The sequence below is a fragment of the Mauremys mutica genome, chromosome 10 (genome assembly GCF_020497125.1).
Source record: "Mauremys mutica isolate MM-2020 ecotype Southern chromosome 10, ASM2049712v1, whole genome shotgun sequence".
NCBI lineage: Eukaryota > Metazoa > Chordata > Testudines > Geoemydidae > Mauremys > Mauremys mutica.
Genome location: NC_059081.1, coordinates 84,256,556 through 84,283,209, shown reverse-complemented (window position 1 = coordinate 84,283,209; position 26,654 = coordinate 84,256,556). Strand labels below are relative to the sequence as shown.

General features: G+C 57.8%; 2 protein-coding genes across 2 annotated transcripts; one reads left to right on the top strand and one right to left on the bottom strand.

Annotated features, from left to right (window-relative positions):
* The first annotated feature begins 382 nt into the window (after positions 1 to 382).
* Positions 383 to 5,530, top strand: LOC123378775 (antigen-presenting glycoprotein CD1d-like). The gene is made up of 5 exons (XM_045032916.1): positions 383 to 1,679; positions 3,060 to 3,335; positions 3,669 to 3,965; positions 5,016 to 5,115; positions 5,195 to 5,530. Exons 1-5 carry the CDS (start codon positions 1,481 to 1,483, stop codon positions 5,232 to 5,234), a joined length of 912 nt encoding a protein of 303 aa, XP_044888851.1. The 5' UTR covers positions 383 to 1,480; the 3' UTR covers positions 5,235 to 5,530.
* Positions 5,531 to 18,027: 12,497 nt separating this feature from the next.
* Positions 18,028 to 22,645, bottom strand: LOC123343347 (antigen-presenting glycoprotein CD1d-like). Its single transcript, XM_044978418.1, has 5 exons — positions 22,086 to 22,645; positions 20,409 to 20,684; positions 19,779 to 20,075; positions 18,995 to 19,094; positions 18,028 to 18,915 (listed from the first exon to the last, which is right to left on the bottom strand). Exons 1-5 carry the CDS (start codon positions 22,282 to 22,284, stop codon positions 18,876 to 18,878), a joined length of 912 nt encoding a protein of 303 aa, XP_044834353.1. The 5' UTR covers positions 22,285 to 22,645; the 3' UTR covers positions 18,028 to 18,875.
* Between the last annotated feature and the right edge of the window lie 4,009 nt (positions 22,646 to 26,654).

Sequence of the window (26,654 nt, the reverse complement as noted above, 5' to 3'; positions counted from 1 at the left end):
CCAGCGCTCCCCAGCAACCCTACAATAACAACCCAACCTGTCCACAGCTCCAGCGCTCCCCAGCAACCCTACAATAACAACCCAGCCTGTCCACAGCCCAGTGCTGCCCAGCAACCCTACAATAACAACCCAGCCTGTACACAGCCCAGCGCTCCCCAGCAACCCTACAATAACAATCCAGCCTCTCCACAGCCCAGCGCTCCCCAGCAACCCTACAATAACAACCCAACCTGTCCACAGCTCCAGCGCTGCCCAGCAACTCTACAATAACAACCCAGCCTGTCCACAGCCCAGCGCTGCCCAGTAACCCTACAATAATAACCCAACCTGTCCACAGCCCCAGCGCTCCTCAGCAACCCTTCAATAACCTCCCAGCCTATCTCTTCACCCCGATCTCCCCCGTCACTTGGGGGCAGCCAGGCCCAGCCCCACAGGGCAGGCCTGTCACTGCAGCAGGAGTGGGGGCGGACTCCCTCTCCATCCCCCCGAACCGCCCCTCCACGCTCGGCCAGGCTTGGCTGCAGTGCCAGGGCAGTGGGTGCTGCTGCGGGCGGAGCTCCCGGGCAGGGTGAGGAGCAGGACGCTGGCCACGAATGCGAGCCCTGCAGACCAGCCCAGTTTGCCTAGGCGCAGATCCAGCCCTAGCTCTGACCTTGCCACCGGGGATCCCCCTCCCGCGCTGCCGCCGCTCCCCGACTCCCTCTGCCCGGATTGGCTGGGCTGGCAGCTGCAGGCACAGAGCTGAGCAGAGACAGGCAAAGAGAGAAGTTGGTGCCGGGGCTTGTGGCCTGGGGAGGAACCGACAGCCCGTGAGCTGGGCCCCTCGTCTCACCGCACTGACACCTGCCAGAGCCTGGATCCCGCTCCCCCTGCCAGGATGCTGCTCCCGCTGCTGCTCCTCCCCTGGGCATGGGGGGCCCTGGCTGGTAAGTGGGGACCCCTCCCTGCCTTTTTGCTACTGCGGGGGGGTTGTGCATGATATAATGCCAGGGCCAGGGTGGGGCAGCACCACATAAGAACATAAGAGCGGCCAGACTGGGTCACACCAAAGCTCCATCTAGCCCAGTGTCCTGTCGGCCGACAGCGGCCAGTGCCAGGTGCCCCAGAGGGAATGAACAGACAGGAACATCCAGTGAGCCACCCCCTGTCGCCCAATTCCCAGCTTCTGACAGACAGAGGCTAGGGGCACCATCCCTGCCCACCCTGGCTAACAGCCATTGATGGACCTATCCTCCGTGAACTTATCCAGCACTAGTGACCCTTGCTGGCGTGCAAGAGGACGGGGAGGCAGGTTACGGTTCAGCAGGAAAGCCCTGGAACTGGGGAGCATTAACGAGACTGAGACTCTTTAATCTCTCTCCTCACCCGCTTTGTCCTCCCCTTGTTCCCCCCTCCTCCAGCCTCCCCTCCTGTCCCCCCAGGGTCTGTCACCCTCCGTCTGCTGAAAACCACTGTCTTCCACAATGCCAGTTCTACGAACATGGAGGGGATGGCTCTGCTCGGGGACCTGCGGACCCACTCCATGGATTGCAGCACCTGCAAGATCCGCTTCCTGCAGCCCTGGGCCAACCAGGGCCTCACTCCGAAGCAGTGGCAGGGCCTGGAGACAGTGCTCCATAACTACGTGTCCAAATTCATCCTTCTTATTAACAAAGTGGTTAAGGATGAAAAGGAGCACCGTGAGTATGGAGCGGCCCCCACACCCAACAGGGAGCTGAGAACTGACACACTCACTGCAGTAACTGTGTCCTGACAGGGTGGATCGGGGGCAAGACAGCCAGTTCCTGGCCCTTAGGCTGAATGGAGCCGGTGTGCCCTAGAAGGGAATCGCCCCGTTACCCATTCTCCACCCCGCTGAGCCACTCCCCCAGCTCTGCGGCCAGGTTGCAGCCTGCGCCTCTAGAGGAGAAAAGCCCCGTGTCCCATCCCCTGAGCATAAGCACATGGTTTTTCACAGCCATGTGCCCGAGCAAAGGCCCTTGTTCATGACACTGGAACCTGGCCAGCCTGAACATTGAAAACTGACACCTTCAACTCAAGAATTGGAAAGGCAGGAAATGCAGAGCTAAACGAATCCCACTCCCCACCCTCATAGCCAGCTCTGCCCAGTGGGACGGGACAGACCCAGCACACCTCTTCTCAGCTGTCTGCGCTGGGTGACACTAAAAACAGGTCCTCGGGCGAGACTTTCTCTCAGGAACCCCTTACCCACCTGCCCCCAGATTTGCACCACAAAGTCTCCCCTGCACCTTGCTGGGGCAGAGCTATTTTCAGGGCAATCTGCCTGGGCAGGTGCATTTCACAACAGAGTGACAGCCGGCCCTGCGATCACAGCTCACCCCCACAGGAACCTCTCAGCAATGGGGATCAGACGGATGCTCCTGGGGCTCAGAGGTTTCTGCTTCTCTGGCTGAGTGACTGTGAGACTCGGTGTGTCATGCCCTGAGGCACCGCTAGGGAAACAATCGCTGGCAGAGGTGTGAACTGTCTGTGGGCTCAGGTGCGTGTCACCGCCAGGCATATGCACCACAGACAGAACCAAGGCCCAGGGACTTTTGTAACGCTGGGAAACCAGACTTGTCCCTGCTACCGGTGCAGAGCTGAACTCAGAGGAGCCCAGGGATGTACGTTTATTAAGGCTCAGGGACATAATTTTCTCTAGAGCATCACAAATCACTTTTAAAAAAAAATTAACATTTAAAAGGCAGGTGATTTGGGTGGGGGTCTGTATCTCACAAAACCCATGACCAAGGGACCCCAAATTTGCACCACAAACTCTGCCCCAGGCCCCGATATAGTGCAGTGATTTTTGAGCCAATCTGACCATATGTGTGGACCTCAGAGCGCTTTGAAAACATCAGCTGTAAACAGAAACCGCAATGTGCCCTTAACTCCGTCCAGGGCCACCCCACAAGCCTGCCGCCATCTTGTGGCCTAACATCCTCATTCCACCTGACATTATGTCTTTATTCCCCCGTTTCTCTATTTCTGCCCCTACCACTGTCCCCCCAGTGACCTTCCAACGGCCTGTCCTCATTGCCCTGCCGTTCCTGTTCCAGACCCCTTTGTGATTCAGGCCTCCATCGGCTGCAAGCTCCACCCCAACGGCACCTCAAGGCAGTTCTGTGATGCCGCGGAGAACGGGGAGGATTTCATCAGCTTCAGTGTGGACGAAGGCTCCTGGGTCGCTCAGCACTGGCATAAGCTGGCCCTCCACTCACGGGACTTTCTTAACCAGGATAAGAGCACGACTGCCATGGCTCAGTTTCTCCTGAGAACAACGTGTGAACTCAAGAGCTTTGTCCAGTACGGGAAAGAGTCTCTGGCAAGGCAAGGTGAGGCTGGACGCCACTCCCCGCTCACTGAGATGCAGCCACTTCTGGGGTGGGCTTTTTAAACAGGGCCCCTTGTGTTGTGTACAAATGCAGCTCTATCTGGGCTGGAGCGCAGTAGCGATTTCATCGCCACCCTGCACAGCAGTTTAAGACAGGAAGTGAAGGGGGATTCCTTCAGGAATGGTAACTGCAGGGGGCAGAATTGGGGTCTGGCCAGGACAGCGGGGCCAACGCCTGACCCCGGGGAGCGGAGCTGGGCTTGGCTAGTGAGTCCCTGAGGCTCAGGCTGAATCATCCCCTCTCCCCCGCCCCGTCTCTCTCCTCCTGTCTCAGAGCGGCCGGTCGCCGTGGTGTTTGCCCGAGCGCCTCCCCCAGCCGGGACCCCCGCGCCGGTGCTGCTGGTTTGCCGGGTCACCGGTTTCTACCCCCGTCCCGTCCGCGTGGCCTGGCTGCAGGACGGGGAGGAGGTGGCGCCAGGCTGGAGGCTGAACTCCAGCGGGATCCTGCCCAACGCGGACCTGACCTACCAGCTGCGCAGCTCCCTGGCCGTGGGGCCGGGCGACGGGCACAGCTACGCCTGCCGGGTGCAGCATAGCAGCCTGGGGGGCCAGAGCCTGCTGATCCCCTGGGGTAGGTGCACGTCCCCGGGGGGAGGGGGGTCATGGTCTCTGGGGGCTTTTCCTGCACATCTCAAGCAGGGCAGGGTCTGGGCAGTGAGAGTGGGGAGAGGGAGGCAGAGCAGATGTGTGGGGTGGGGTGGGGGGGTGGATCGGGGGAGCAGGGTGGAGGAGCTGAGGGGAATGGGACGGGACTGGCACAGGAGGAGCAGGCTGGGGGCTGAGGGGAGAGGTAATGGGGTGGGGTGGGGTGGGGTGGGGAGAGCTGTACGGAGTGTGGCAGAGGGGAGACAATGGGGCAGGGCTGGGGGGGTTGGGGAGAGAGGCAGGAGCCAGAGGCGGTCGGACAGAGGGGAGTAGCACTGGCATGCGGGAAGGCTGAGGGGGTGGGAATGTGGGGGGAGCAGCGAGGGTGGGACGATGGAGGACAAGGAGGGAACAGGGTCTGGGTAGGGGCGTCTGAGAGCAGTGGGGGTGGGACAGTGAGGAAGGCAGAGGGAACAGGGCTGGGTGGGGGGCTGAGGGCAGTGGGTCGGGGTGGGGGAGCAGGGGGACTGAGGGGAAGGCTGAGGGCACAGGGTTAGGGTAGGGGGCAGCTGAGGGCAGTCGGTCAGGATGGGGGGGAGCAGGGCAGCCTGTGGGGCGGGCTGAGGGCAGTGGGTTGGGTGTAGGGAGCAGGGGGGGCTGAGGGGGAGGCTGAGGGACAGGGTCAGGGTGAGGGTCTGAGGGCAGTGGGTCAGGTGGGGGGGAGCAGGGCGGACTGAGGGGGAGGCTGATGGAACAGGGCTGGGTGGGGAGGCTGAGACCAGTGGGTCAGGCAGCGGGTCGGGCAGCAGGGAGGACTGCAGAGGAGGCTGGGGGAACAAGGTCAGAGTAGGGGGCTGAGGGCAGTGGGGCGACTGGAGGCAGCAGGGCGGCCTGTGGGGGAGGCTGAGCGGTGGGGTGTGGCAGGGCAGATGGCAGTGGGCCAGGGTAAGGAGATGGGGGGACTGCAGGGGAGGCCTTGGGAACAGGGCCCACACTCCTATGCCCGTTCCCAGCACATCACCCCTGTGTGTTACAGGGCACAGCAGGCCCTGGGGCCCTGGCCTGGCCGTGGGCATCACCCTGGGGGCTCTGGCCGTGGCCGCCGTGGCCGTGGTGCTGTGGTGGAGAATACGCAGGTGAGTCTCTCCCTCGCCAGGGTGGGGGTGGGGAGGCCATTACACCCTATAACCCATCCCCTCTGCTCTCTCCTTGCAGGGGCCACCCGGACGTCAGACCAGGAGAGCCCAGAGCCTGAGGATGCAGCACTGGCTTAGATGTGGGGATCGGCCCCTCACTTGGGGACATGGACCGTGGGGCTGACTCTGCGCCCTGAGGCCCCGTCAGGATCGGAGCACTGGGAGATCAGGGCAGCGGGTGAGGGGTGGGATTCTCCTCCCCTGGGACGTTTGGGGCACGTTGGACATGCGAGGGCGCTGTGGGATCCAGGATCCGCATGGAGCTGGAGCTGCCCTGTGCCATTCAGTAAACTCTGCAGGGAGGCGCTGGCCAGCAGGCCCTGGGTGCAGGGGTCAGGCCCGGCTACACACACAAGGGGAGAGAGTACAGGCTGGGGCCATGGGAGCCAGGAGGGGATCCTGGCAGGGCGTTGGGGCTGAGCGGGGATGCCCGGGAAGCAAGCGGATTGGCTACCCACTGGGAGCCCTGAGAACGCTACAGGACACTGGGGACGCTGTCCTTGGTCAGTGCATCTGCAGAGTTCACCTCCCACCCCGGAGATGGAGGTAAGGAGGCATCTTACTTGCTCCAGTCTTTGAGGGGCCCTGCTGGCCACACCTCCCTGCCAGCTCACGCACACTGGGGAGTCTTGTGCATCAGAGACACTTTCCAAAAGCAGTTCTAATACTCAGACCTAGATGTCACTGGCTGTAACTCTGCAACATACAAGAAAACTTTCTACTGAATCCAAATTAAACCTCTTATATAAGTGAGAGCCACCTGCTGCTCTTGCAAAAACAGCCCCCAGGAAAATACAACTTAGATAATATTTTTACCTCAGGGTTCCCAAGACACAGACAAGGTTTTTCTCTCAAGACCAGAATATCAAGACACTTAATCACAGCCTTAGATAGACCAAGAGACTACTCACCCCTGCAGCTTTAACGCCTGCTCCTGCTCTTTGAACCCATGTCACCTGCCATTGAGTTGGGGGTGAGTCCCTCAAGCATCAAATGCCAAGCACAGTTCTGCTGTCCTTCATTCACACAACCAGGAGAAGTTGCCCCTGCCCCAGTAACAGAGACTGGGGAGCCCAGACCAGCCAAAAGCGACCCTGTAGCCAGCAATCCCATCATGCTGAGCACCCAGGCAGGGTGGGTGGGCCCATGCAAATGAGATCAGCCCCTGAAGTCCTTTCCCACAGCTCATCACCAGTGAGCTGTCAGGAGAGAGCTCAGTCAGACTCTGCTGGCAACAGCAATAACAACAGTCCTGGCTGTGGCTGGGAAGTGGGTTTGAGAAAGGGGGTGGGAGGTGGACGTGAGGACTCCTGGGTTCTCTCTCTGGGGCTGGGAGGCGAGTGGAGGCTGGTGGGTTAGAGCAGGGGGGCTGGGAGCCAGGACTCCTGGGTTCTCTCCCTGGGGCGAGGAGAGGAGAGGAGGGGAGTGGGGGCTGGGAGTTAGAGCAGGGGCTGGGAGCCAGGACTCCTGGGTTCTCTCCCAGCTCTGGGAGGGGAGTGGGGTCTAGAGGGTTAGAGCAGGGGGGCTGGGAGCCAGGGTCATCCCTACCACTGTGCTGCCCTATGGGCTGGGAATGGCCCCTTCCCGGGGTGGGGTTCTGCTCTCAAGGGCTGTGGGGCTGCAGGAGCGGTGGGGGTGGGGGTGGGGGGGCAGGGAGACTCACCTGACAGGACAGGGGAGCAGGCAGGAGGTGGCAAGAGCAGTGGAAAGTGCTGGTGAGCAGCACGGTTTGGGGTGACTGCCCCAGGCCCCATGCTTTGGGGGGGCCTGCAGGGCCCAGGGTGACCCGGGGGTGAAAAGTGGGGATTTCTGCCCACAAATTTAACACATACACCACAAATTGCGTACATATTTGTCACTAATACGCACATAAAAGGTTAGCCTATGAGAATAGGTACCCTAACATTTCCATGGGGGAAAGACAAATTTGGGCATAGGAGGAAGGATTTCTCCCTATAAAAAGGGTGACAATCCACCATTAGGCAGGCGATACATCCAGCTATCTTCCATCGTCTCACCCTGTCTCCCCTTTGAAGGCTGTCAAACTACTATTTCTTTTCACAGCTGTAAGTATAAAGAAATCTACTTTCTGCTTTGCCTCTAAAGCATCTAGTTTATAGACTTATACTCAGTCTTTTTATTATTTCCTTTTAAAATAACACCTAAGTTCAGAGTGAATTAGAACTGTGTATTATCATAGATTTATATCTCTTAAAGAACTGTGATATTTTGTAACTTTGTAATCTCAAACTGCTTTTAACATTTTTGCATTTACTTCTTGTTTCATTGATTTTAAATAAAAGGTCTTGATTGACTAATTTTGTCTCAGTGTAAGTTCCTGTCATATACCCCAATCTTCTTGTATAAATTCTGCAAAGCCTGATTTAAGATGAACTCTTATCTTCTAATCACACGTATTGGCATACCATACCCATATTATTAATATCGATTAATTATTACTAACATTATTAATTAATTAGAAAATTAATTATTAAATAAAACTAAATTAAGTGGATAAATTCCACTGACCCTACTAACCCACCCCAAATCAGGCTACAACCTTGTACCGATAGAACGCATGCCAGAGTACCGTAATGTCACTTCCAAAGAGGAGTCATTAAAGAGGGGTAAGACAGCAGATAAATCAATGGAGCTCGGCTGTTCTCAGTGGTGGCGGATGACAGAACAAGGGGCAACGGTCTCAAGTTGCAGTGGGGGAGGTCTAGGTTGGATATTAGTGTAACCCTCCTGCCTGTCAGAGTTGGCAGCAACAAGGGCCGGGTTCAGTATCCAGGGGTGTCGTTTCAATAACGCAGTGCAAAACCGGCTTAAGCTCCACCCCGTGACCTGGGACAATTACACACCACCCCCCGGGTGCCTCTAAGAGGCAACACTTCCCCTCTCGCAAGCACAGAGTCTGAGTGTGGCAAAAAACCTTTTAAAGAAGGAGGGAAACAATGACGCTGAGGAAACACCACAAACAGGCTGCGTAACCATAACTCATGAGCAAGCAAGTCCAGCAACACAGAAGTCCCATTAATGTGCCCGTCCTTTCCCTGCACTTCACTCCCAGGTGCTGCCCTTGGTAGTGCTTACCCAGAGTGAGTTCACCTCCCAACCTGGGCAGAAGGGGCAAGGGACTAAGGGGGCACCCTACACACTGCCCCAGGGGCACCCACTGCCCACACTGAACCCCATTGCCACACCTCCCTGCTAGCCTTGCCAATCCACCAGCCCTGCTGGTGCTACAGGTTACCTCAAGATGTCTTCAGGAGCCCAAAGCATCACAGCTCTTATTGATTTCAGCCACTAGCGAGGAATCATACACACTGGGAAGTGCATCAGAGATACTGTCCCAAACCCGATCTAGCACTTAAACCTAGACGTCAGTGGCCCTACTCCACAACATATAACAAAACTTTCAGTTCACTCGGTTAGCTTTGCCATTACACCGGGAATCCATGTCCCCTGCCTAGGGCGTGCTGCTGAGAGTGAGTCCCGCCACTGGAAAATGCCAAGCACAGTTCTGTCGTCCTTCATTCACACACAACCAGTATGATGACCCTTTATTACCCCTGCCCCAATAACAAAGAGACTGGGGATCCCACACCAGCCAAAAGTCACTATTTAGGCCAGAAATCCTGTCATGCTGAGCACGCAGGCAGGGTGGGTGGGCCCATGCAAACGAGATCAGCCCCTGAAGGCCTTTTCCACAGCTCACCACCAGGTGTTAGGGAAGAGCTCATTCAGACTCTGCTTACACTATTTCACTAGTAGGGTGGTGAAGCACTGGAATGGGTTCCCTAGGGAGGTGGTGGAATCTCCTTCCTTAGAGGTTTTTAAGGCCCGGCTTGACAAAGCCCTGGCTGGGATGATTTAGTTGGGTTTGGTCCTGCCATGAGCAGAGGGTTGGACTAGATGACCTCCTGAGGTCCCTTCCAACCCTGAGATTCTATGATAACAGTTCCTAAGCAAGCCTTCTTTATTCTTAAGTTAAAAAGCATTACAGAGAAAACATTGAAAACAACAAAAGAACCTATGTTTAAGCTAATAACCCTACCAGAGTTAACCCCACTTCTAACATGGATTCTGGCTTCAGTAGTCCTTTAACCAGCCTGGGACATTACCCATGGTACTAGCTGGACCGATGGACAGCCACATCCCCTCAGTTCTCCAACCTGGGTGCCTTGTCCATTGCTGCACCGTGAGAGCAGCCACTCCTGGTCTGTTCACGCACAGCCTCCAGCATGTAAATCACCCCGGCTATGCTGCATGGGTGCTCTTAGCCTGAATTCTATTACAGAGAGACACCAGCCAATTCCCAGTCCCAGACTTGGCCCCAGAAATGTGTGTTGCACCCTCCTGGACAATACAAGCTCATGGAAAGTCCACTGTTTTATTACTGGAAAATGCTAGGCCAGGGGTCAGCAGCCCTCGGCACAGGGCCCATCAGGAGCTGTGAGAAGCAGCGGCCAGCATGTTCCTGCAGCCAGCGCCACTTCCAGCAGCTCCCATTGGCTGGGAACGGTGAACTGCAGCTCTGAGATCTGCAGGGGGCCGTGCCTGCGATGGTAAACGGGCCTTGCAGCCCGCCAGCAGGGTTACGCTGATGGGCCCCGTGTCGAAGGCTGCCAACCCCTGTGCTAGGCACAAACCCTGTTATCCCCGGGCAGTCAGGGCTCCCCATTGCCCCAGGTTGGCACCAGGGGCCTGTGCTGCAGGGAGTGGGGTGGGGCAGCAGGGGGCTCTCCCCGGGCAGTCAGTGCCAGCCCCATAGCCCCAGCGGGGCACTATGTGGCACTGATGGACTAGAATGGAGGGGGGCGGTTGCAGGGGGAGGGGCAGGAGGTGGGTCCCTGCTCTGTGCCCGTCTCTCCCCGTCAGAGCATCCCCTGTTGCAGCTGGGGAAGGTCAGGGCATCAGTGGGACGGGTGAGGGATGTGGCAGGGATGTCTGGGCCCTGCAGGCTTTCACTCACTGTGATCACGACGCTGGCGTCTCGGCACGAGGAGGAGGGTGGGCCAGCCAGGCTGCAGGAGAGACACTCTGTGGCAAACCCACAGAGCGTGGGGTAGGGTTCCCTCTCCTGGGAGCGGAGAGACCGGACAGCACCATCTGGGTCAAAGCAGTGGGAGGAGGCCGTGGGGTGGGGTGGGGGAGGGTCAGCAGTAGGTTCTCCACGGAGCAGATTTGTTTGTTTAACAACCGTTTCACTTTGAGTTTGGCCCAAACTAAGCCAAGGGTCAGGAGTGAACCAGCCCCGGGCGGTTGGAAGGGGCGATGTGAGCGGAGCCTCTCTCCATCCCTGTCTCACCCCCATTCCCTTCCCAGGTCAGCCGAAGGGGAAAGTTCTCCCCAGAAAATCAGACTCCCAGCCCCACCCCCACTTGCTGGTTTGCTCCGTGGTGGGGTTTTACCCCTCGCGAATACAGATCAAGTGGGTCGAGAGTGGGCAGGGCAGGCAGCTGGCGTGATGTGCAGGGAACGGTTCTAGAACAGAGCCTGGTGATGCTGGAGATGAGCCCCGGTGCGGGGATGTCTACACGTGGCAGGCGGAGCACATCAGCCTGGGGGCCCTTCCCCATGCACTGGGGTAAGAGCCTCTGAGTGTGGGAAATCTCTGAGCCTGCAGGGGCACCCCTCACCCTCTGGGGGATGGGCCTGCGTCCCCCACCGCTGGAGGCAGAGAGCAGGGATGTGACAAGGGGAACGGGAGGCCAGGCTAAGCCTGAACCCCCAGGCTCATTTTCACCGAGGTGCAGCCTGACTCTACCAGGAGCAAGATGCTGACAGGGGTTGGGGGCTTCGTGCTGGGGCTGATCTTCCTGGCGCCGCCCGGGACGCCTCATCTCCCTGAAGAATAAGGGAGGTGAATAGCTCAGAGCAGGGATGGCGTAACCCGGAATGGGTATTCAACAGGGAGCTACTGCATTTAGCCAGCAGCCCCCACCCGACAGGTTCACACTCCCTCCCGTATCTGTCACGGGACTAACACAAAGCAAACAGGGTATAAAATACAAACAAAGTCAGGGTTAGTAAACAAGGCTCCCAACTAAATAACAGTTCACATAAAAGGGTAACTGTGATGTTCCCCTCCGGTGCTATCCGGTCCGGTGGTCTGCTGGGCCTCTCCAATCCTCGACTCTGGGAGCCAGCGTGACCCAGCTCTGCTGTGAGAACCCCACTCCTGGGCTGTTCTCACACAGCCTCTGGCATGGAAGCTGCTCCCAGCTACTTGCAGGCGAATGACACCAGCCAATCTCTCCAGTCCCAGACACAACCCTGGGAACCTCCGTCTTGCAGTGCCGTTATGCCTGCTGGACGCTGCAAGCTTATATAAATTCATCAATTTAACAAAGAAATTGATATGTACCAGGCTTGTTATCCCAAGGGGAGCCTCTGACATGCTTCAAACCAAACGCACTGCTTCAAGTAGGATAAACAAACAGATTTATTAACTATAAAGGGAGATTTAAGTGATTATAAGGCAAAGCACAACAAGCCGGATTTGGTCAAATGAAATAAAAGCAAAACACATTCTAAGCTGCTCTCAACACTTTCAATGTCCCTAAAAACAGAGCCAGAAGAGTACCCAGAAGCCACCTACTACAGGACAGGCCTAAAAAAGAAAATAACAGAACACCACTAGCCATCACCTACAGCCCCCAACTAAAACCTCTCCAGCGCATCATCAAAGATTTACAACCTATCCTTAAAGATGATCCCTCACTCTCACAGATCTTGGGAGACAGGCCAGTCCTTGCTTATAGACAGCCTCCCAACCTGAAGCAAATACTCACCAGCAACCGCACACCATACAACATAAACACTAACCCAGGAACCTATCCTTGCAATAAAGTCCGATGCCAGCTCTGTCCACATATCCATTCAAGTGACACCATCACAGGACCTAATCACATCAGACACACCATCAGGGGCTCGTACACCTGCACATCTACCAACGTGATATATGCCATCATGTGCCAGCAATGCCCCTCTGCCATGTACATTGGCCAAACCGGACAGTCTCTACGCAAAAGAATAAATGGACACAAATCTGACATCAGGAATCATAACATTCAAAAACCAGTGGGAGAACACTTCAACCTTCCTAACCACTCAGTGACAGACTTGAAGGTGGCAATTTTGCAACAAAAAAACTTCAAAAACAGACTCCAAAGAGAGACTGCTGAACTTGAATTAATATGCAAACTAGATACCATTAACTGTGGTCTAAATAAAGACTGGGAATGGTTGGGTCATTACACCAATTGAATCTGTTTCCCTATGTTAAGTTCTCCTCACACCTTCTATGGGCCATCTTAATTATCACTTCAAAAAGTTTTTTTTCCTCCTGCTAACGATAGCTCATCTCAATTGATTAGACTCTGCCTGTTGGTATGCATACTTCCACCTTTTCATGTTCTCTGTATGTATAAATATCTCCTGTCTGTGTGTTCCATTCTATGCATCTGAAGAAGTGAGCTTTAGCTCACGAAAGCTCATGCTACAATAAATTTGTTAGTCTTTAAGGTGCCACAAGTACTCCTGTTTTTTTTGCGGATACAGACTAACACGGCTGCTACTCTGAAACCTAAAAACTTAGATGTTTCTCACCACCGGCTGGTTGGTTACTTTTCAGCCAGGCTCTCCCCTTTGATCAGCGCTTCAGTCGCTTGGTGGTGGTGTCTGTAGATGGAGGTGGAAGAGAGAGGAAGAGCCTGGCAAATGTCTCTCCCTTTTATCATGTCCTTTCTTCCTTCCTGGCTTTGCCCCCCGCCACACACCTTCAGAGTCAGGTGAGCATCACCTCATCGCAGTCCCTGACTGCCCAAAGGGGGGGGGGTGACTCCCTCGAGGGTCTGACAGATTCTTTTGTTGCTGCCTGAGCCAGTGTCCTTTGTTCCTGGGAGGCTGGGCTGGGTTTGTCCCATCCATGCCCCGATGAGGTGTGAACTGCCCCTCTGCTCCTGGAGAGTTTTGCCTGGGCTTGATTTAAGCCATGAGGACACATTTTCAGCCTCATAACAATATACATAAATCATAACATATAACCTCACTATAACCTCACTGTAACAATCACTATAACATCCCTTTAATACTCATGCTCAGTGCATCATGAGCCTTCCGCAGACACCCGACATGACAAACTTTGCACTGGACACCACACAATCATTTTATAAAGATGAACATGGGGGTGTCGGGTGTTCCCCTAAGGTACAGAGTGTCCCAGTAACACAAAGCACTCGGTTGTTAATTCAACAAATTGGCTTTAAACCAGGGACCCCAAACAAATATAAGGTAGGTATACAACTAAGTCAGGTAAGTCAGAAGATCTCTGGATGTGAGGCTACCCTGGACAGGGGACACACACACACGGATCCAGGGGCACAGCAGGATCTCCAACAATGTCAGGAACCAGAGACACACAAACATATGACAAAGACTTGCGGAGTGGACACGCTCAGGATCAGGAACAGGAATGCCAGGCAGATTTGCTCTTCTTTTGTTGACACGTAGTCTCGGCTAAGACTGCTGGACTGCCACCAGGATGGACAGCCCCTGCCACTGGCCGCATAGACCTTTTATGTCCTCCAGTTACTGGGCAGATTACTTAGGTCACACGACACCACCTTTCTCAGCTTCACCCAAAGGGCACCGACTGGCCCAACAAGAAGGGGTACCAACATGGTGGACAAACCACAACATAAGCAAACAAAATGGTGATTTTTACAATGGCAGCACCAGGGTTTCTCCTTGGGGAGACGGGTGGTCAGCTGGGCCGAGGGTTGGGGAAACCCAGGCCCCCTGTGCTAGGCACACTGTTATCAGGACTGTAAGCGACCCATGCACAGCCTGGGGAGGAGACAGGCCTGGGAAGCGCCTGTCAAAGTGCAAATGGCCCCCGTGGTGTTCGTGCCACGGATGCTAACACAGAAGGGCAGCAAGGACCAAGGGAAAAACCCGCAGATTGGAACACAAGGCTGCCTACATCAGCGGGGGCGCCTGCCCTGCTGGGAGCCGGGGAAGCGCCAGCACTGCAGGAGGGGACTAGAGGAGACTGAAAAGGATGCCAAGGCCATGGCTGGCCACGAGCGCCCATGTGTGGGAACAGGGTGAGTGCCAGCTGGGCTGTATGTGCAGGAGGACAGGGAGTAGGAGCAGGGCGGTGGGTCACCTCTGCATATGGCTCTGGTGCGACCAGCACTGGCTCTCGGGTCCAGCTCTGGGCTCTGCCCCGCAGAAATGACATGGAGACACTGGAGGGGCTCAGAGAAGAGCTACAAAGATGAGTCAAGGCCCCAAACCATCCTGTTTTTGAGAGCTGCACGCAGCTACATAGAGTTCGCCTAGTGGGACACGTTGATGGAGAGGGGCTTGATGCGTCTCCAAGTACCCCGAGGGGAAGGAGATTTGATTCGAGAGCTTCCTAGTCGAGCAGACCAAAGGGCAGAGGGTCCTGGGTCCTGCAGAGCATCGCCCAGCCGTGCGACTGCCAGGCAGCGTCACTGGGGGCACCCTGGAGCCTGGCAGAGAAAATCTCCCCATTCATCCTGCTAGTCCCACGGCCAGAGGATGATTTCTCTCCCCTCCCCCTGCAGAGCTCCTGAGTTAGATCCTGGGTATCGGATCCCCAGCGGGCAGGAGTTTCCTGTCTGTCTCTCTCAGCACCTTGCTCAGCTTGGAGAATGCAAAATTGGGGGCCGGTCCCTTCTCATCACACCGCACTCTGCCATGCTCCAACCCCCGCTGCCCCTGCCTCGGGACCCAGCCCTGTCCCTCACTCCCAGCAAAGCCCAGGGGCAACCCCTCCTGCGTTAACCCTTACCCTGCCCCAGCTCAGCCCCACATTCCCTCTCACTGACTCTGCTGCCTTCAGGGAACCTTTGGGAGCCTCTGATCCCAAGTGGAAGGAATGAGGCATCTGGGGCTCCAGGATCTCACAGGGGCTGATTACACTCAAAGCAGTTACTGTGGAGACCCCAGTGGGCCCTGGTGGGAGGGACCAGCCGTGCCATGCAGATGGCAATACATAAGTAAGAGTTGTTTCCGTTCACTCAGCAGGTTTTATCACAGGAGCTCCACTCTCCTCCTACAGCTGGGGATAGAGCCCAGAAGTCCTGGCTCCCAGCCCCCTAGACTGTGCTCTAACCCTATAGACCCCGCTCCCCTCCCAGAGCTGGGAGTGAACCCAGGAGTCCTGGCTCCCAGCCCCCACTCCCCTCCCAGAGCTGAGAGAGAACCCAGGAGTCCTGGCTTCCAGCCCCCCCTGCTCTAACCCACCAGCCCCCACTCCCCTCCCAGAACTGGGGAGAGAACCCAGGAGTCCTGGCTCCCACCTCCCAGCCCCTTTCTCGAACCCACTTCCCAGCCACAGCCAGGACTGTTGTTATTGCTGTTGTCAGGAGAGAGCTCGTTCAGACTTTGCTGACATCTGGTGATGAGCTGTGGGAAAGGACTTCAGGGGCTGATCTCGTTTGCATGGGCCCACCCACCCTGCCTGGGTGCTCAGCATGATGGGATTGCTGGCTGCAGGGTCACTTTTGGCTGGTGTGGGCTCCCCAGTCTCTGTTACTGGGGCAGGGGCAACTTCTCCTGGTTGTGTGAATGAAGGACAGCAGAACTGTGCCTGGCATTTGATGCTTGAGGGACTCACCCCCAACTCGCTAGGCAGGAGATATGGGTTCCAAAGGGTGGTCAGTTGAAAAGCTGGGTAGGTGTATGGGGTGGGGGTGGCTGTGTTGTGACCATTCTGGGTGCACTTCTCTAATAACAAAGCTACTTCATATTCAGCTGAGGGTTTTATTCCAAGCTGCAGCCCCTGGTAGCCAGCTCTAAGTATCAGACCTGCTTTGGGACAGGGTTTCTGATGCAAGAGGCTGCCTAGCCCACCGCTGCTTACTGTACACTGCGAGCAGCTGTAATCACTCCACGGTGAATGGGCAGATGGCAGGTAGAGTGCTGTGGTTGGTGAGTGAGTGGGTGGCTGGTGCGGAGGCCTAGCTGGGGGTGGGGTCTGGGGGCCAAAGCAGAACCCCACAGAGAAGGGTGGCAAGTGAGAGCCTGAGCAGCAGAGCGAGTAAGCTGTTTCCTTACCCCCCCCCCACCCCCAGCGTGGGAAGCGAACTCTGCAGATGCACCTCTGAACTCTGGGTCTGCACTGACCAGGGATAGCAACAGTGAGGGGGTGCAGAGAAGAGACGGGCACGTTTGGGTTGCTCAGGGTTGGCGGTGGGTCTTTGGATCATGGTTTATGTTTTTGATAAACCCTGTTTGGGTGTTTCCCCAAATTTACGCCTCATTATTTCCCTCCTTTTATTAAAAGGTTTTGCTACACTCAGACTCTGTGCTTGCGAGAGGGGAAGTGTGGGCTCTCGGAGGCGCCCGGGGGGTGGTGTGTAATTCGCCCAGGTAGGGTTGCCAGCTCTCCCAGACTGGACACCATTCTTCGGCGCTGGCATCCCCATTTGTATCAAAGGCATCCGGTCAGTCCAGTCCGGGAGAGTTGGCAACCCTAGCAGGACCGGCTCGAGTTTTTTGCCGCCCCAAGCAAAAAAAATTTTGGCTGCCCCCCCATCCCAGCCCTGGGCTCCCCCCCCACTGCCCTGCTGCCCCAGCCCTGAGCTTTCCCCCACAACCCACACCCCCTGCCGCCCCAGCGCTGGGCTTTCCCCTTTCCCCCCCACCAGTGCCCTCCCCCCACCCCCCTGCCGCCCCAGCCCTGGGCTCTCCCCTCCCCAACCTGCATCCTCTTTCCGCCGCAGCCCTGGGTCACTGGTAACTCACTCCCAGGGCGGGTCATTCAGCAGGAATTTTGGATGTGCACAGAACACAGACAGGATTGGTTCCCATATGGTTACAGAGCTGCAGTAAAGTGGAACAATTTTCAGCTTGTGTGACTGGAGGATCTGGATGCATATTATAAGCCTGTCCTACATGAATGAGGAAAAGTTGAGGTGCCTTTATTATTCTTTTGTTCCACTCTTTCTTTCTGTGGGGAATTTGCCAATTAAATATCACTGTCTTCCTTTTAAACAAACAAAAAAAAAGGCAATGGCTGTTGAAAATAGCAATTCCAGTGCTAATAACCACTGGGAAGCATTTCTTGCTCAATTTTATCCTACTTTTTCTACAGCATGTTACAGTGGATCAGTATATTTGATTTGGGAGAAATGAAGTAACAGCTGCCCAAACTGAGCTTGAGCACTTCTGAATTTTGAGGTGTTCAAATCTGGAAGGCAGGTGCTGGGTGTGTGTGTGTGCGGGGGGGGGGGGGCTGTGGACTCCGTAGGGGAGCACAGCAGCATGTACGCAGCAGCGTGTCTGGCGCTGCGCGGAGCCAGACAAGCTGCTGTGAGTGGCACAGTAAGGGGGCTGGGGGGTTGGAGAAGGGGTAGGGGGTTCGGGGGGGCAGTCAAGGGACAGGGAACAGGCGGGGTTGGATGGGGCGGAGGTTCGCGGGGGAAGTCAGGGGCAGGGAGAAGGGGGGATTGGATAGGGCGGAGGTTCAGGGGGGCAGGCAGGGGACAGGCAGCGGTTGGATAGGCATGGGAGTCCCAGGGGTGTGTCAAGGGACAGGTAGGGGGTGGGGTCCTAGGGGGAAAGCTGGGGGGGGTCTCAGGAGGGGGCAGTTGGGGACAAGGACCAGTGGCGCTTAGATAGGGGGTGGGGTCCTGGGGGGCAGTTGGGGGCAGGGGTCCCGGGAGGGGGTGATCAGGGAGCAGGGGGGGGTTGGGTGGGTTGGGGTTTCTGTGGGGGGCAGTCGGAGGGAGTGGATGGTGGCAGGGTGGGGCTTCCCTCCCTCCCCATGGAGTGTCCTGTTTTTTGAATGTTAAAATATGGTTCCCTCCCCTTCACAGTGCAGCTCTCCACTCACAGCTGCCGCATGAGGTCTCCCCCCCTTCCTTTCCAGTTGGTAGTGGCCAAGGGAATGCTGGGAAATGTAGTTCTTTCCCTGCTCCAGGGCTGGCTCTCTAGGCAGGGAGCTCACCAAGGAACTAGCTCCCAGGGGCCCCTGTTGGTTCTCAGCTCCCAGGCTGGATCCCTGCCGCCCCTGCAAACGGGCTGCCCCAAGCAGGTGCTTGCTTTGCTGGTGCCTAGAGCCGCCCCTGCCCCCTACTCCCAGGTCACTGGGTGGGGGCTGGAGCCAGTTCTGCGTTGAAAGGGAACCCCTGGATACTGAACCGGCCCTTGTGGCTGCCAGCTCAGACTGGCAGAGGGTTGCACTGGATTACCGCAGGGCCGAGGAGCCCGGTCGTGCCCAGGACCCCTGAGTGCTCGGTGCTGCCCAGACACAGAACAAACTGACAGAACCTACCCGAGGTCCCTCACACCCAGCTCTGGAGATGGGCCCTGCCCCCAGGAGCTCTCAGCCCAGCCAGCGAGTTGGAGCAGCCTCCCCAGCGTCCCGTAGTGTTCTCAGGGCTCCCTGTGGGTCGCCAATCCGCTTGCTTCCCAGGCATCCCCGCTCAGCCCCAACGCCCTGCCAGGGCATTCTGAATGGCACAGGGCAGCTCTGGCTCCATGCGGATCCGGGATCCCAAGTGTCCCAAACGTCCCAGGGGGAGGAGAATCCCATCCCCAACCCAGGGCCCCGATTCAGACGGGGCCTCAGCTCTGGAGCCAGGTGCGGATTCAGCCCGAAGGTCCATGGCCCCAAGTGAGGGGCTGATCCCCACACCTGGGCCAGTGCCGCCCCCTCATTCTCTGGGCTCTCCTGCTCTGACGTCCGGGTGGCCCCTGCAAGGAGAGAGCAGAGGGGATGGGTTATAGGGTGTAATGGCCTCCCCACCCCCACCCCGGCGAGGGAGAAACTCACCTGCGTATTCTCCACCACAGCACCACGGCCACGGCGGCCACGGCCAGAGCCCCCAGGGTGATGCCCACGGCCAGGCCAGGACCCCAGGGCCTGCTGTGCCCTGTAACACACAGGGGTGATGTGCTGGGAATGGGGACAGGAGAGTGGGCCCTGTTCCCAAGGCCTCCCCCATAGCCCCTTCTGCTCCCCCAACCCTGACCCATAGCCCCCCACCCAGCCCTCTTCCCCCAGCCTCCTCTGCAGTCCCCCCACTGCCCCAATCCGATCCACTGCCCTCAGCCCCCCACCCAGCCCTGTTCCCTCTGCCTTCCTCACTGTCCCACCACCACTGCTCTCAGACGCCCCTACCCAGACCCTGTTCCCTCATTGTCCTCCATTGTCCCACCCTCGCTGCTCCCCCCACATTCCCACCCCCTCAGCCTTCCCGCATGCCAGTGCTACTCCCCTCTGTCCGACCGCCTCTCGCTCCTGCCTCTCTCCCCAACCCCCCCAGCCCTGCCCCATTGTCTCCCCTCTGCCACACTCCGTACAGCTCTCCCCACCCCACCCCACCCCACCCCATCCCATTACCTCTCCCCTCAGCCCCCAGCCTGCTCCTCTTGTGCCAGTCCCGTCCCATTCCCCTAAGCTCCTCCACCCTGCTCCCCCGATCCACACCCCCCACCCCACACATCTGCTCTGCCTCCCTCTCCCCACTCTCACTGCCCGGACCCTGCCCTGCTTGAGATTTGCAGGAAAAGCCCCCAGAGACCACGACCGCCCCCCCCCCGGGGCGTGCACCTACCCCAGGGGATCAGCAGGCTCTGGCCCCCCAGGCTGCTATGCTGCACCCGGCAGGCGTAGCTGTGCCCGTCGCCCGGCCCCACGGCCAGGGAGCTGCGCAGCTGGTAGGTCAGGTCCGCGTTGGGCAGGATCCCGCTGGAGTTCAACCTCCAGCCCGGCGCCACCTCCTCCCCGTCCTGCAGCCAGGCCACGCGGACGGGCCGGGGGTAGAAACCGGTGACCCGGCAAACCAGCAGCACCAGTGTGGGGGTCCCGGCTGGGGGAGGCGCTCGGGCAAACACCACGGCGACCGGCCGCTCTGAGACAGGAGGAGAGAGATGGGGCGGGGGAGAGGGGACGATTCAGCCTGAGCCTCAGGGACTCACTAGCCAAGCCCAGCTCCACTCCCCGGGATCAGGTGTTGGCCCAGCTGTCCTGGCCAGACCCCAATTCTGCCCCTTGCAGTTACCATTCCTGAAGGAATCCCCCTTCACTTCCTGTCTTAAACTGCTGTGCAGGGTGGCGATGAAATCGCTACTGCGCTCCAGCCCAGATAGAGCTGCATTTGTACACAACACAAGGGGCCCTGTTTAAAAAGCCCACCCCAGAAGTGGCTGCATCTCAGTGAGCGGGGAGTGGCATCCAGCCTCACCTTGCCTTGCCAGAGACTCTTTCCCGTACTGGACAAAGCTCTTGAGTTCACACGTTGTTCTCAGGAGAAACTGAGCCATGGCAGTCGTGCTCTTATCCTGGTTTAAAAGGTCTTGGAAGCTGAGGGCCAGCTTATCCCCGCGCTGAGCGACCCAGGAGCCTTCGTCCACACTGAAGCTGATGAAATCCTCCCTGTTCTCCGCGGCATCACAGAACTGCCGTGAGGTGCCGTTGGGGTGGAGCTCGCAGCCGATGGAGGCCTGAATCACAAAGGGGTCTGGAATAGGAACGGCAGGGCAATGAGGACAGGCCGTTGGGAGGTCACTGAGGGGACAGTGGTAGGGGCAGAAATAGAGACGGGGGAATAAAGACATAATGTCGGGTGGAATGAGGATGTTAGGCCACAAGATGGCGGCAGGCTTGTGGGGTGGCCCTGGACGGAGTTAAGGGCACATTGCGGTTTCTGTTTAGAGCTGATGTTTTCAAAGCGCTCTGAGGTCCACACATATGGTCAGATTGGCTCAAAAATCACTGCAGTATATCGGGGCCTGAGGCAGAGTTTGTGGTGCAAATTTGGGGTCCCTTGGTCATGGGTTTTGTGAGATACAGACCCCCACCCAAATCACCTGCCTTTTAAATGTTAATTTTTTTTAAAAGTGATTTGTGATGCTCTAGAGCAAATTATGTCCCCGAGCCTTAATAAACGTACATCCCTGGGCTCCTCTGAGCTCAGCTCTGCACGGGTAGCAGGGATGAGTCTGGCTTCCCAGCGTTACAAAAGTCCCTGGGCCTTGGTTCTGTCTGTGGTGCGTACGCCCAGCGGTGACAGGCACCTGAGCCCACAGACAGTTCACACCTCTGCCAGCGATTGTTTCCCTAGCGGTGCCTCAGGGTACGACACACGGAGTCTCACACTCACTCAGCCAGAGAGGCAGAAACCTGTGAGCCGCAGGAGGATCCGTCTGATCCCCATCGCTGAGAGGTTCCTGTGGGGTTGAGCTGTGATTGCAGGGCCGGCTGTCACTCTGTTGTGAAATCACCTGCCCAGGCAGATTGCCCTGAAACTAGCTCTGCCCCAGCAAGGTGCAGGGGAGACTTTGTGGTGCAAATCTGGGGGCAGGTGGGTAAGGGGTTCCTGAGAGAAAGTCTCGCCCGAGGACCTGTTTTTAATGTCTCCAGCACCAAACACCCAGCGCAGACACTGGGCTGAGCAGCTGAGAAGAGGTGTGCTGGGTCTGTCCCGTCCCACTGGGCAGAGCTGGCTGTGAGGGTGGGGAGCGGGATTTGCTTAGTTCTGCATTTCCTGCCTTTCCAATTCTTGAGTTGAAGGTGTCAGTTTTCAATGTTCAGGCTGGCCAGGTTCCAGTGTCATGAACAAGGGCCTTTGCTCGGGCACATGGCTGTGAAAAACCATGTGCTTATGCTCAGGGGATGGGACACGGGGCTTTTCTCCTCTAGGGGTGCAGGCTGCAACCTGGCCGCAGAGTCTGGGGACTGGCTCAGTGGGGTGGAGAATGGGTAACGGGGCGATTCCCTTCTAGGGCACACCAGCTCCATTCAGCCTAAGGGCCAGGAACTGGCTGTCTTGCCCCCAATCCACCCTGTCAGGACACAGTTACTGCAATGAGTGTGTCAGTTCTCAGCTCCCTATTGGGTGTGGGAACCGCTCCATACTCACGGTGCTCCTTTTCATCCTTAACCACTTTGTTCATAAGAAGGATGAATTTGGACACGTAGTTATGGAGCACTGTCTCCAGGCCCTGCCACTGCTTCGGAGTGAGGCCCTGGTGGGCCCAGGGCTGCAGGAAGCGGATCTTGCAGGTGCTGCAATCCATGGAGTGGGTCCGCAGGTCCCCGAGCAGGGCCGTCCCCTCCATGTTCGTAGAACTGGCATTGTGGAAGACAGTGATTTTGAGCAGCCGGAGGGTGAGAGACCCTGCGGGGACAGGAGGGGAGGCTGGAGGAGGGGGGAACAAGGGGCGGACAAAGCGGGTGAGGAGAGAGATTAAAGAGTCTCAGTCTCGTTAATGCTCCCCAGTTCCAGGGCTTTCCTGCTGAACCGTAACCTGCCTCCCCCTCCTCTTGCACCCCAGCAAGGGTCACTAGTGCTGGATAAGTTCACGGAGGACAGGTCCATCAATGGCTGTTAGCCAGGGTGGGCAGGGATGTGCCCCTAACCTCTGTCTGGCAGAAGCTGGGAATTGGGCGACAGGGGGTGGCTCACTGGATGATTCCTGTCTGTTCATTCCCTCTGGGGCACCTGGCACCGGCCGCTGTCGGCCAACAGGACACTGGGCTAGATGGAGCTTTGGTGTGACCCAGTCCGGCCGCTCTTATGTTCTTATGTGGTGCTGCCCCACCCTGGCCCTGGCATTATATCATGCACAACCCCCCCGCAGTAGCAAACAGGGCAGGGAGGGGTCCCCGCTTACCGGCCAGGGCCCCCCATGCCCAGGGGAGGAGCAGCAGCGGGAGCAGCATCCTGGCAGGGGGAGCGGGATCCAGGCTCTGGCAGGTGTCAGTGCGGTGAGACGAGGGGTCCAGCTCACGGGCTGTCGGTTCCTCCCCAGGCCACAAGCCTCGGCACCAACTTCTCTCTTTGCCTGTCTCTGCTCAGCTCTGTGCCTGCAGCTGCCAGCCCAGCCAATCCGGGCAGAGGGAGTCGGGGAGCGGCGGCAGCGCGGGAGGGGGATCCCTGGTGGCAAGGTCAGAGCTAGGGCCGGATCTGCGCCTAGGCAAACTGGGCTGCTCTGCAGGGCTCGCATTCGTGGCCAGCGTCCTGCTCCTCACCCTGCCCGGGAGCTCCGCCCACAGCAGCACCCACTGCCCTGGCACTGCAGCCAAGCCTGGCCGAGCGTGGAGGGGCGGTTCGGGGGGATGGAAAGGGAGTCCGCCCCCACTCCTGCTGCAGTGACAGGCCTGCCCTGTGGGGCTGGGCCTGGCTGCCCCCAAGTGACGGGGGAGATCGGGGTGAAGAGACAGAGTAGAAGGTAGGGTAGGACCCTCCCCATCTGCCCTCCCGCCCCGTGGGCCCTCCCTCTACCTGCCTGCCCCGCTCTCCCCCAATGTCCCTCCCTGCTGTCCCCTCCCTCTCCCAATAAACCCTCCCCCCTCCCATAAGTCCCTCCCCTTGCAATAGCCCCTCCCCTCGCTGCTCCTCCACTCCAAGGCCCCCACCTGCCGCTCCCTCTCCCAATAGCCCCTTCCCCTCCCATCACTCATTAGCCCCTCCCTCCCTGCCCTCTCTCCTGTTAGCCCCTCCCACTCTCTGCCCCGCCCTCACGCTCATTAGCCCCTCCCACTCTGTGACCCCGCCCCCCCGTACTGTGTCGTCGTGTGTTAGCGCCATTCGTCGCTGGGTGGTGTCAACTGAGGCAGCAGGAGGGAGTGAGGAAAAAGGGTTGGAAATGGGTGGGGAGGCAGCATGAGGCACCAACAGCTAGCTTGTTATTGTAGGGTTGCTGGGGATCCCTGTGCCCACCAGCGTGCGCCGTCCGTGGGCTATTCCCAGTGACAGGACGCCGACACCCGTCACTGGTTAGCACCAGGGCTGTGCAGATTGCGGTTTCTCTCATTTCCTCGCGTGGTTTCAGGTTGGCACTGACAGTTGTTTGCCAGCCACGCAGGGAAACACCATTAACCCCTGTCCCAGAGAGTAGCAAATGGGGAGGTGACATGACCTGCCCGAGGTCACACAGTGAGAGTGCAGCAGAGCCGGACAGAACCCAGGTGTCCTGACTCCTGTGTGGTGCTGCAGCTGCCAGACTGTCCTGGCCTCGCCCTGCCCTGGAGACTCCGGCGCCCTGTCATCGCCTGCCCCTGCTGTACAAATGCCACCCTTCTGCCAGGGGAGTCGGCAGCAACCAGGGCCGGGTTCAGCATCCAGGGGTTCCTCAGAACAATCCAGCACAGAACCCGCTTGAGTCCCAGCCGCAATCTGGGAAAACTAACCACCCCCGGCGCCTCTCAGAGCCAACGCTTCCCCTCCCTGAGTCGTGTATAGCAAAGAAAAGGGGAAAGGAGCCCGGCATTGGTGTGGGAAAACACCATCACCGCTAGTCATAAGCGTGTGACCGTGAGCACCACTGCGCTGTTTGCTCCGCCCCCGTTGGCCACGGGGCCTTTGCCTCCTCTGCTGCCACCTGTTTCTATCGCCACATCCTGAGCCCCCCGCCCTCCGCTCAGCCCAGCTCTCGGTGACGTCAGCAGTTAGCGGCTGGGCCTCACGGCTAGGGCAGGCTGAGCAGTCCCTTCCAGCTGTCTCACGGCAGGTGTCGGCTTCGCGCTGAGGGTGGGGATCAGTGATTTGAGCTGACAAGTCTCATCCGCGCTGTCTTGCAGTGCTAGAGAGCGGAAGGGGCAAATGGTGTGTGGAACTCTTACACAGAACCCCCCGCCCCCGGGAGAGACACCCCCTCCTGCCCTTTCCCCCTGCCCTGGGATCTGGCACCCCCGCCGCCCGCAGAGCAAGGGCCGTGCCAGGGACAGACATGCCAACGCTCGCCAGTTCATCGCCAGAGGTGCGATTGCTAAGTACAATTCAGCCTGACTCGCGGGCTGGGGCTAGAACTCTCAGATGTCACCGAGTTATGGTTTCAGCTGAGCTCTCTGCCCGGGACGTTGCTGTGGGGCTGAGGAGAGGGTCCCGCTGTCAGCCCCGGGCAGGCTGCTCTCCTGCCAGCCTGGGAAGTGGGAGAGAGGGGACCCCAGGGCAGGCCCCAGGCCTGGGGAGGGTGAAGAACCCTAAGGAGCAGAGCTGAGGCTGGGAGGGGTAAATTGGGGCCTGCGGGGGGGCTGTGTTACCCGCACACAATTCTCTGTTCGTCGCACACTCAGGGGCACCCACCTTCCCCTGGTCCTAGGGGTCAAGGCGTAACCCTCGTCATTTAGGCACCCTCCCCCTCCCCGTGCCGAGGGCTCAGGGTAACCTCGCACCGCGGGTGTGCGGGGTCTTTTACCGGGGAAAGAGCCTCACACAGCAATATCCCACTTAACCTCTCGTTATTAACAGTTATTACCCAAAACAATGCAGAGACTAAACCCAAATGCTGCGACTCCCACTCCCAGAAAGGCAGATCATTTGTCCCTGCTGGACTGCCAGGATCAGGTCATCTGGGGAGCTCCGGCAGCTCTGACCTCGGGGCTGTGTCCTGGAGTTGGTTCCCAAGAACCTCCTTTTGCACCCCACTCGCCGGGGTGGGGTCGAGTTCCGGAGCCCGGCAGGGAGCGAGGGGGGAGGCATCAGCACCTGGCAGTGGGGCTAGCAGAGAACAAGGTGGAGTCAAAGTTCTGCTCCAGCCCCTCCCGTTCTCGTCATTTCATTTCAGGGGAGATTCTGGTGCTTTTCGGAAGAGCCTTGTACGGATGGTCAGCGGGTGAATGAGAGGTTACGGCTCATTGGGAAGAGAGAGAGAGAGAGAGAGAGTGTGAGTGAGTGAGTGAGTGAGTGAGTGAGTGTGTGTGTGTGTGTGTGTGTGTGTGCGCGCGCGCGCCACCCGCGTACGTAACAGAAACTCAGGCATCATGCACTCGGCATTTTGACCTGCAAGTTATTACGTGCCTTTCATGCATTTAGGCAAAAAGAGAAGCAGTTCAGAGGGTACAATAAATTAGTCTCAGAGTTCAGGGGTGGGATTGCTGTTGCGTTTCTCACGTGAGTTTGGTCTCCATTAAGGTGACCAGATGTCCCAATTTTATAGGGACAGTCCTGATTTTTGGGTCTTTTTCTTATATAGGCTCCTATTACCCCTCATCCCCCCATCCCAATTTTTTACACATTCTGTCTGGTCACCCTAGTCTCCGTATTTGAAATAGGGGAAGTGTGTTTGATTCACAACTGGAGAGAAATTGGCTGATTTACAGACAGTCCCAGCTGTGTGTGCAACTCCCTGACGTTCCAGGAGTGCGTGGGCCTAGAGAGGAGACCTGGAGGGGAGGCCAGGAGGGCCCCAACTGTAGCTCCGAATCTGAATGGTCTGAGTCAGATTTCTGGGAAGCCAGGAGCTGAGAATAGCCCCACACTTCCTGGCCGTGGGCAGAGAGATGGGCAGGAAGCTCCTCGGTCACTAGAGAACTTGATTCAGGCCAGAAGGGGAAGCTAAAGCAAATTGTGGTGAATCAAAATTCTAGTGAAATCCTCCAGTGCGATTTCATCACGGCCCCACTGGGCATCATTTCCTGGTGCCACCGCGCTGTCCCGGAGCCATTCACCTTTCTTATTCCTCAGGGTAGACGAGCAATCCCAGAG

What these genes read in the sequence shown, in the direction of transcription:
- LOC123378775 (XM_045032916.1), top strand. Translation starts at nt 1,481, where the DNA reads ATGGAGGGGATGGCTCTGCTCGGGGACCTGCGGACCCACTCCATGGAT. An exon ending in TAAGGATGAAAAGGAGCACC is followed by an intron (nt 1,680 to 3,059) that starts GTGAGTATGGAG and finishes TTCCTGTTCCAG; the next exon opens with ACCCCTTTGTGATTCAGGCC. An exon ending in AGAGTCTCTGGCAAGGCAAG is followed by an intron (nt 3,336 to 3,668) that starts GTGAGGCTGGAC and finishes CTCCTGTCTCAG; the next exon opens with AGCGGCCGGTCGCCGTGGTG.
- LOC123343347 (XM_044978418.1), bottom strand. Translation starts at nt 22,284, where the DNA reads ATGGAGGGGACGGCCCTGCTCGGGGACCTGCGGACCCACTCCATGGAT. An exon ending in TAAGGATGAAAAGGAGCACC is followed by an intron (nt 20,685 to 22,085) that starts GTGAGTATGGAG and finishes TTCCTATTCCAG; the next exon opens with ACCCCTTTGTGATTCAGGCC. An exon ending in GAGCCTGCTGATCCCCTGGG is followed by an intron (nt 19,095 to 19,778) that starts GTAGGTGCACGC and finishes TGTGTGTTACAG; the next exon opens with GGCACAGCAGGCCCTGGGGT.